We start from the raw sequence: 10,007 nt of genomic DNA on the forward strand, positions 1-10,007 counted from the left end.
TTTACCCTTACGTAAACTGTTATGGAGATTATATTGAAATGTCTCAATATAGTTAAAAAATGTTCTGTTGGAGAACAATAAATTTTTTATTGTTGAAGTTATTGACATAATATTGATAGGTGTTGAGAATTTCCCACCTCGTACCTCTTGGAATTATCTTGAGCTCCTATTTTGTGGATTTGTACAGCTGTTTATTTAATCTGTGTTGAAATGCAAACCCAGTCAGAAAATTCTGTCCTACGGATGTCCATCGAATATACTTTCACGGAGATACGGATATCCGCAGAATAATGAAATTCCGCCAGCGGAGATACTACGGAGATCCACTTGCCCGGGATTCGAACTTCCTACAACGTGCACTTTGCGGACATAACCAGGAGATACGGACAGAAACAGCAGATCTCTGGGATGTAGCGTGTATCTCGAGCGCTTGTTACTTTTTTATGTTTCAGAAATCAGTATACGCTTTGTAGTACAATATAAAGCGTGTTTCCGCCATTTTTTTAACATCTGCCACCGTCGCCGCTCGATTCACTTTCTGTTGCTCCGCTTTGCTTCCCATGAGGGAAAATCGGCGCGGCGTTTCAAAAAAATGAAAAATAGAAAATTAAAAAGAATAGAAAGAAGAAACAGCAACAAGAGATTGGGCCACTCAGCCAAAATGCCTTGGAAATGAAGTTGCATTCACTTCCAAACAGGGAACAGACACTGTACATTGGTGTTCTCGCGAGCTTCTACACATTCGGGTGCACTGTTCGCCTGTGAGTCGAAATGAAGGGTGAGCTGTCTAAGTTTATTTCGATTGCGTGCACAAACAACGTCGAAATGAGAAATTGTTTGGCGTATTAAGTCGGCATAGAGGTAATATCTCTGTGTCTTCCTGCTGTCATCTGTCCATGGTTGTATCGCGCTCAGAGCCATATTTGCTTCAGAGCGCTAAGGCGGAATTAAAAAAAAAAAAGATATGTTACGGAGGGTTGTTTACCGGGTTAGGGACGACCCGTTCTTCTGGGGCACCGTCGAAATGAAGGGTGAGCTGTCTAAGTTTATTTCGATTGCGTGCACAAACAACGGCGAAATGAGAAATTGTTTGGCGTATTAAGTCGGCGTAGAGGTAATATCTCTGTTTCTTACTCATGTAGCTTGAGAAAGTGAGTTGGTTCATGGAAAGTCGAATTTCTGCAGTGCTACATCGTCGCGCGTTTCTCAAACACTAAAATTTAAAAGCAAAAGTCAGCATTTCACGCCTGTCGCATTTTGCCAGTCGTACGACCCATGATTACACCAATATACGAGCACATACTAAACAACGACTGTCTCTTCAAGGCAATCTGATTGCCCGACTATAAGTACAGAACGAGCGTGAGATAACACTGAAATTCTTACTTCGAAGCTGTATATGAAGGTCGTCAAATTCTTAGCCTCATCCTTGGCGAAGTGCTAGAAAAGAAGTTAATTTTCTTTATTATTACGTTGGGGGCAATACAAGTATAGCAGCTACTGGTCACCTCATTATGTACACCCTGCTAGCCTGTGAAGAAACTGGTCGTACTGACACTCGTTACCTCGAACGTGGTCACGAATGTAGGCGAAGAAATAGGCACCGATGTAAAGACTTTCAAGGGTTTCATCTACAGAATGAGAAGGACAGGATACCTGCAAATGTTTCCGTGTCACGTACGACTGTCGGAGCTTGCTCGGATGACGGCAGCGCCTATGAGTCATTCGCTGTCCTAATTGCATTTTTCGCTCAACAGTGTACAGGGTGCACAGAAAGCTAAGTAAAAAACACTCTGGGCATACGCGAAGAGCAGACAATGTAGGCTGTATTAACTTGAGTTCCGCACGTCTGCTAGGTATCTCATCTTCCAGTGCGACATCGGGCACGCAGGTATCCACGAAATCATGATTGGATGGACATTGAATCAGATAACCTCAGTGTGCAGTTGTCCACTTTGTCTTGATGTCATATCAGTTAAGCGATGTTGTGAGTACAGAGGCAGAGGCACGCTATCACTGATATTGCATATTAAAGGGGCACTGAGGTGATCCCCAATCTTGCAGCGTTTTCCAACAAGTGAAGTGAGTTCCTGCTAAGGAATGACGAGCGCAGGTGGCCAACAGAGCGAGCGCGAGGCTCTGTTCCGCACACCGTTGAAAACTTATTCTCCTTGTGAAAACAGGGCATCGCAGAACGAGAGGACATCGTGACGTATGCTACTCCCCTCACGTGACTGGTGACGCGCAGCGGCACAGCTCAAGCATGCATAACCGGCGAGTGAATTGCGAAGAAAAAAACAAATAAACAAGGCACGGAACCTCCAACACGTCACGCAAGAATCGTGTCCGGCGTCTGCGGCTGCGGCAGCTTTCTCGGGCTGTTTTTGTAAATTCGATTGCACAGCTATAACGCACCGCACGGCGAAAGTATTTTGCATGGTGACTCCTCATGCGCAGCTTGACAGACGAGGCAGTATTTCAATTGATGTTAAATGTCATCTCATATCATGGTGGCCACTAAGTGGATATCTTAGACGTGATACTTTGAGTAAAATTTCACTTTTCCTCCCGCATCACGTGACAAATTTTAAGGCTTACCTTGTTCATCTTAGCAAGAGATAAAAATACTTCAGGGACACAGCACGCAATTTTGTTCTTGAACTCCTTCATGTCCTTCAAAAGGAAAGCACATTTTGTTATCTGCACGATAAGCACAGTCTCGAAAGTTAAGTACTTCGACCTGGGACATATCCAGGCTAGTGGCCCGCAGTTCCATTCGGCAAAAAAGAAGTACACAGCAACCTTTTTTGGAAGATGAAGAAAGGGGAGTTTCATCTCCAGGGGCGTTACTCAACCACATTGCTGATTGTGATGTGGGGAACGAAACAATCAGAAACAAAAGATAACGAAAAGAGGAAGGAGCTAGAAAAAGCAGTTTCAGACCAGTGGTCCTTGCCCTTGTGAACATCTTTCTGAGACCCAGAGGAAGGGGGCAGGTTGCAAACCGGTTGCAAACCGGCTCAACTGCTGCGTTATGGACATGGTAATCTCATATGTGGCTATATATGGACATTTCGTACGGTTTTGCTTGTGCTAACCGTGAATTGCTATACAACTAGTTCTTTTTGAGTGGTGAATGCACGCCTTTGTGAGTGCTCCTTGTTTTAACCGGGGGGGGGGGGGGGGGGGCAGTGACTTGTTTGTGGTCGCCCTGATAGAGCTGCGAAAACTTTACACATGCGCGAAACCTGCTCTTGAACAGAGCAACGCCGTAGATGAATTCGTCGTAGAGCGGGATCACACCGAGTTTATGTATTGTCGATCAATGTGCTGTCAACAGTGATGTTTATACCCTGGGCAATGAAAGTAGTAGTACACATGAGCAACAGAGACGAAGGAGGCTCGCTGATAACAAAAATAACTTGACGAGTCCAGAAAAGTAAGCAAAACGCGCTGATTGGACAGCGGAATGCACGTTGCTCCCCGCTATCCAATAGGAGCGCGCTGCTTACATTTAGTGCATGCATTTACATATTTATAAGTGAACAAAGCATCAGCAATATTACATCGTGCAGTCAATGGGAGGAAACTGAAATGCTTCAACAAGCCGTTATAATCAGTCAATTTAAAGGCCGGGATCCATCGTCGAAAAAATAGTCAACGACGTGAATAGCTCTTTTCTGAACAGTTTCAAGACGATTCACCTCAGTGACGCAATAAGCATTCTACCCAACTGAGTCATAGTCGAGTCGTGGGAGAACACTATATTTGCAGAGCATTACAGGGACGCTGAGATAAAATCGGCGAGAACAGCCTCCCAGTTGGGGCTCTTTCGAGCAAAGACATCACTGTGACACTGGTTTGGACAAACCGGTAATTTTCCCACCATTTTGCGTCCGAACACGGCAGTGAATGCTGAAGATGTTCTTAAACGCTTAAGAATTCAGCCTCAGTATGCCGCTGCCAAGGATATAGTTGGAAACCATTCAAATCTTCAGTCGGCATGATTAACGGCAATAATATGGACAACAAAATACGGATGATTAGATGCACGACACGCAGAGAATTTGCATTTACTTCGCTCTAAGATAACCGGTAACTTATCTTTATTCAACTAGACAAATTCGCACTTTGAGCGCTTCCACAATTGTTTCAATGCTAATTCTGGGCAATAGATCTCAACGGATTCATCGCAAACGCAATAACACGACACCGCCACCCCATAATGTAGGGCATTACGAATTGTATGTGCCTCAAGAAAGACTAATAGCTAAAGAGCTGGAAGTAGGTGAATAAACACTTCTTGTAAGTTCGAGGGTTTAAAAAAATACCTTGTACTGCTGCTACGTCTGTAGCAGAACCTTAAAGCGAGATAGACGAACTTCTTCCAAAATCCGTTTATTAGAAGCAGTTGCTCCGAGCCATCCTACTCGTTCTACAACGTTAAAGGACGACGGAAACGAAAATAGGCTGCAAAGCTATTTGCCTCATATTGCGATGTGTACCAAAACAATCCGGAATTCGACTTAGATTTGCGTATATTAGTTGAAACGCCGCCACAATCGCGATATAAAATTCGGCCGTGGAGCACTCTGAGCCCCTGGTGAGCGTCGCCGCGCCGCCGTAGCAGACCACGGAAGTGACGCACGTTGGCTCTCCTGTTGGAGTTCCTGACTTTCATTTCGCTTCATTTCATTTGGTGTTTCGGCGTGCGTCTAATTCCTGCTACGGGGAAAGAACGGAGACGAAGAAGCATGTACGAACCCATCTCTCATAGGATATATTGTCTTCCGACTTCCACGAGATCTCCGAATCAAACATCTTCAGGCGTTATTCAGAATTCGCCGTGTTTGTGCCGGGCAGCCGCACATGCAGCGCGAGAGATATTTGACGTCACGCGCTCCTCAGATTTTCCCGCAATGCTTGGCGCGCTCCATGGGCGATCGTGTCGGGTGGGCGGCCCAGCGCGCTCGTAATCGTCAAAAATATGGCCATCCGCACAGCTTACTTGCAAAATGCTAGTGGCACCATAATTTTACATAATATTTACACCTTGTTCGGTCCCCTTTTTGCAATGGACAAATTTCGTTTCCGTTGTCCTTTAAGAACAACAAAAAACGTTTTTATTCCCCGTGCGCATTCGAGCGAGCTCGCGTCTTCCTCTTCCTCTTTCGTCACGACAGCAACCGATACAAGCCAAAACAAAAAACCCCAACACATTCAAAGTCAATTCTCCACACTCCCCCGCAATGAGCTTGCTCATTCTTGGATCTCCAATGGGAACAAGTGCTGTATTGCACGCCTTAACGTTCCACCGGTCGGAAGTTGCACGACACATGAATGGACGTGTCCGTCTCTACCTGGAAACGTCTTTACGATTCGACAGATCTTCCATAGGCCGCGAGGGACCCTATCTTCCTTCAGGAGAACCAACGTGTCGGTCTGTAAACCAGTTGAGCCTGAAACGCGTTGCCAATGAGCAGTCCGTAGTTCCTGTAAGTAGTCACTCCGCCGCCTTCGCCAAAACCGTTCCAGTAGCGACTCGCGGTACCGCATTGCCCTCTGCAGTCGCTGCTGAGTTCCAGTAGGCAACTGCGCTGAAGTGACGAAGGGTGGCAGTCGCGTCAGCCGTTTTCCAATTAAAAGGTGCGAAGGTGTCAATGGTTCCGGCTCCTCTGATTCCGCATAGACGAAAGTAATCGGTCGGGAGTTGATAGTCGCTTCAGTTTCGGTGAGCACTGTGGTGAGTTCAGGAAGTGTTAAACTGCTCCTTCCAAGAACCTTTCGAAGAGATGTCTTGACCGACCGCACCATTCTCTCGTAGAATCCTCCCCACCATGCAGCCTTTTCCACAATGAATTTTCAATGAAGTCGAATGCTGGAGAAATATTTTTTGGCTTCTTCGCTACGAAGTGAGCTCCATAACTGCCGAAGATCTTTAGGTGCGCGTTTGAAGGTCAGGGCGTTGTCCGAATAAACTGTATGACAGACACCCCTTCTTGACACGAACCTCCGAAAAGCTAGCAGAAATGTCGCCGTGCTCAAGTCCGTGACGATTTCCAAGTGAACAGCTCTCGTGATGGCACAGGTAAACACTACTATGTAAGACTTGCAATCAGTGGTAGCACCCTTGTAGTAGAGAGGCCCGGCAAAATCAACTCCCACCACTGAAAAAGGTTCGTCCTTGGTAACTCGATCCCTCGGGAGTGGTGCCATTGGCTCTTCCGCAGGCTTCGCGCGCCACTTTTGACATGTCAGGCAACGATGAAGCATAGCCTTCACTGCTTGTCTACCACTGATGACCCATTATGTCTCACGTAGCTCAACAAGCGCGTCTCGTACACCTCCATGAAGCAAACGAAGATGCGTACGCATTATTAACTTCTTTGTGAAGTCGTGATGTTTCAGAAAAATAATCGGTTGCTTCTGCGATGCATATCCGTCGCTCTCTTGAAGTCTTCCTTTCAAACGAAGGTTTCCATCTTGATCCAAGTAGGGGGATAGTTTAAGGAGCGGAGAAGTTGAGGATATCCTTCCACCGTTACTGGCCAGGACTTCGTATTCGTCTGAGAAACATTCACGTTGAACCTGACGAATCCAGTACTTTTCTGCCTCATTTATTTCTTCAGTAATGAGAGGCCCAGATACTTTTTCATGTGGTCGTTGACAATTCAAAATAAACCGTTTCATCCACGCTGTTATCCGTAGTACACGAAGGAAGGAACTATGCTTGGTGAGGTCGAAGAGAGCAGATTGATCCCCCTTTACAACCGCAACTGTAACTTCCACCGCCTTCGCTTCAGTATTGACGATGTCTGTGGGTGTTCCAGGAGCTCTGGGCTCTGGTACCGAGCCGACCATGTCAATGGATGACAACCATTTTGGTCCAGTCCACCAAAATTCATCGTTTTGCAGTTGCCTGGGTAAAACACCTCGCGTGAGTAGGTCGGCAGGATTTTGTTCCCCTGGACAGTAGTGCCATGTAGAGGGATCGCATAGGCCTTGTATTTCTACTACTCTGTTTGCAACGAAGGGTTTCCATCGACTTGCATTGGCCTTGATCCAGCAGAGCGCTACACTCGAATCGCTCCAAAATATCGCAGGGAAGCGTTCAACGTGGAGTGCACCGACAATGTAGTGAGTTAGCCACGCTCCGATCAGTGCTGCAAGGAGCTCCAAACGTGGCAACGTAACGCGCTTCAGCGGGGCTACTCAAGCCTTAGCAGCTATAATCTTCACGTTGACAGTGCCGGCATCCGTTTCCGTCCTCAGGTACACAACGGCGCCGTATGCTTGAATACTAGCGTCACAAAAGCAATGCACAGGGTACTTCGCTGTTGGTCCCTCGGTTATAAGTGCTCTGGGTACGGCTATTTGAGCAACGTCCGGGATCCCTTTCGTCCACCGCAGCCATTCAGACAGGAGATCATCTGGCAGTAGATCATCCCATCCGAGTCCTTGCTCCCATGCTCGTTGGAAAAGAATCTTCGCCTTGATAGTGTATGGTGCAAGGAACCCCAAAGGATCAAAAATTCTTGCGGTTGCTTGCAGCAGGCAACGCTTGGTGTCCGTCTTGTAGGTGATGAATTTCACAAGAGAGTCCATGGAAAGCAGAAGTGTGTCCGTTGCGGTGTTCCAGCTGAGTCCTAAAACCTTTTTTGACTTGTAATGAGAATTAGCCTCCGCGTCTTGTTCGCTGCTTCTCCTGAACTCACTCTGTAGATCCGGCGAGTTCGTCGTCCACTTTCGTAGCTTCATTCCAGCTGTTCTGACGACCTCGTTAGCATCTCTGGAAAACCGCTCCCCTTCATTCCGTGTGGCAACGCTCGTCACCAAATCGTCGACGTAGAAACTCTCGTTCAACGTCTCACACAGGGACTTCAGAGATGGATCTGCCGAAGAAGTACTCTCAAAATGACAACGAAGCGTAGCAGCCATAATGAAGGGACTAGATGAGGCTCCAAATGGGACACGGGTCATCCTCCAGACCTTAATTTCTCGTTCGGTGACATCACGTTTCGGCGTCGCAGCATACCAAAAAAAAAACGAAAGGCAACACGATCAGTCTTGTTCAAGAAAATCTGGAGAAAAGCCTTCTCAATGTCAGCAACGACTCCAATCCGTTGTTTTCAGAACCTCATTAGTACTGCCAGCAAGTCAGGATTAAGGTTTGGTCCAGAATCCAAAACGTCGTTCAACGAGGGACAACCGGGAGCACTGGAAGAGGCATCGAAAACGATGCGCATTTTGGTGGTTTCCCTTTCGTGCTTGACAACGGCATGGTGGGGCATGTAATATGTTGGCCCATCCACTTCATGAGGGAGAAGAACCTTTTCTGCATGACCATCATCTAAATACTGTCTGATCGCCTTGTCATACTCGGCAGCCATGTGTTCATTCTTGGTAATTTGTTTCGTTAAAGAAAAGAGCCTCTTCCTTGCTACTTCTTCGTTTGACGGTAAATACGGGTGCACAGTCTTCCACGGCAGTGCGACCTGATATCTGCCGCTCACGTTCTTCATGGTCGACTTGAAGGCTTGAAACACGGCGTCCTGATGCGTCGGGTTACTGTTCGTCTGAATCCCGATATGTTCCAAGCCCCAAAATTTTCGTAATTCATTGCATAATTCCGTTTCTTGAGACTCGACGTTTACCGGCATGACTCCTACGTTCGTACATATTGTAGTTGAACTTGAAGACGATGGGCCCTGTACTGTCCATCCAAAAACAGTGTTTGCCGCTACCAGGTCCTCGCTGATGTGCTGTATCTCGCCAGTAACGGTCCGCCAGTAATAGTCGGCGCCTACAAGTATACCGATGCCAGGCTCACAATGAACGTTTCCAACAGAGAGGTCACCCACACGCATTCCGGCCCGATGAAGGTTGGAAACCAAATCCGTGCTTGGTAGTTGCATTACGTCGTTACAAATATCGTGCATTTCCAATGCTTCTATAGGTAGCTCACTTCTATCGTACTGACTTCGGAGCCAAATCTGAACCCGACGACACTTCCTCTGCCTGGCGCATTCCGTTCCAAAGGTGTACAGCGATATTCGTTCCTCCCCTACTGGTTGACAGTTGAGTTTCTTCGAGAGTGATTGCTTGATAAATGATCTTTGGCTTCCGCCATCAAGAAGCACACGAACCAATTGCCGTTCGGTCTCACTTTCCGCCCAGGCTCGAAGGGTTTGGAGCAGTATGGTGACACCAGCAGAACTTGCAGTGCTTAAGCTTGCCGACGTAGCCAAGGCTGAAGACTCCACGGAAGTAGGCTGGTTTATCGGATCACACATAACGTTGAGATGGCGTCTTCCGCATTTTAGACATCGAAGTCTGCTGACATTCCTACAATCCGTCGAACGATGATACTGTCGGCCGCAGCGAAAACATCGCATTTGGGATTTCAGTTTCTCTTTCTTCTCTTGAATCCAAATTGGAGCGTCACAATCCTCCAAAGTGTGTTCGTTGGATTCACAAAATATGCATTTTGTCGTCTCTGCAGCAACAGTCAATGCAGCCCCGGTCGGAGGAGTCTTCTGTGGCCACTGCCACTGCTTCTCGATCAAACCCTTGCGTCCTTCGGGTTTTGTGGTCGTGTCGTAAACTCTCTCTTGACTGGTTACTTCAATTCTCAGGAACTCTAAATACGAGGTCAAATCCTCTTCCCCATCGAGGTGTTTCCGGTCGTATTCAAGGTTGAGGTCGCTGGGAACAGCCTTCCTTAGCGCAGAAAGTAGGAGAGCACCGTAAGACGTTTGCGCAACGTCGAGAGCTTCAAGAAAGCGGACACCAGTCATGACGGTGTCATACAACTCACGGAGCTTCGTTACTTGACTGGTGACATGTGCGCATCGATGATGAGACTTTTCTTGCTGAACCTTTCTTTCAACAAGTCCAAAGCGATGTCATAATTCTCTGCAGTCAGCGACAGTCCACTCACCGCCGTTGCAGCTTTGTCAGTGAGGTAGCTACGCGGATACTTGAACTTGTCCACCTTTGCAATTGAC

General features: G+C 47.1%; 2 protein-coding genes across 2 annotated transcripts; both read right to left on the reverse strand.

Annotated features, from left to right (window-relative positions):
- Nucleotides 1-7,212: 7,212 nt before the first annotated feature.
- Nucleotides 7,213-7,980, reverse strand: LOC135386074 (uncharacterized). The gene has a single exon (XM_064615798.1). The coding sequence runs from the start codon at nt 7,978-7,980 to the stop codon at nt 7,213-7,215; it is 768 nt and encodes a 255-aa protein (XP_064471868.1).
- Nucleotides 7,981-8,129: 149 nt separating this feature from the next.
- On the reverse strand, nt 8,130-9,797 carry LOC135386082 (uncharacterized). Its single transcript, XM_064615810.1, has one exon. The coding sequence runs from the start codon at nt 9,795-9,797 to the stop codon at nt 8,130-8,132; it is 1,668 nt and encodes a 555-aa protein (XP_064471880.1).
- Nucleotides 9,798-10,007: the final 210 nt, after the last annotated feature.

The sequence above is a fragment of the Ornithodoros turicata genome, chromosome 1 (genome assembly GCF_037126465.1).
Source record: "Ornithodoros turicata isolate Travis chromosome 1, ASM3712646v1, whole genome shotgun sequence".
Taxonomy (NCBI): domain Eukaryota; kingdom Metazoa; phylum Arthropoda; class Arachnida; order Ixodida; family Argasidae; genus Ornithodoros; species Ornithodoros turicata.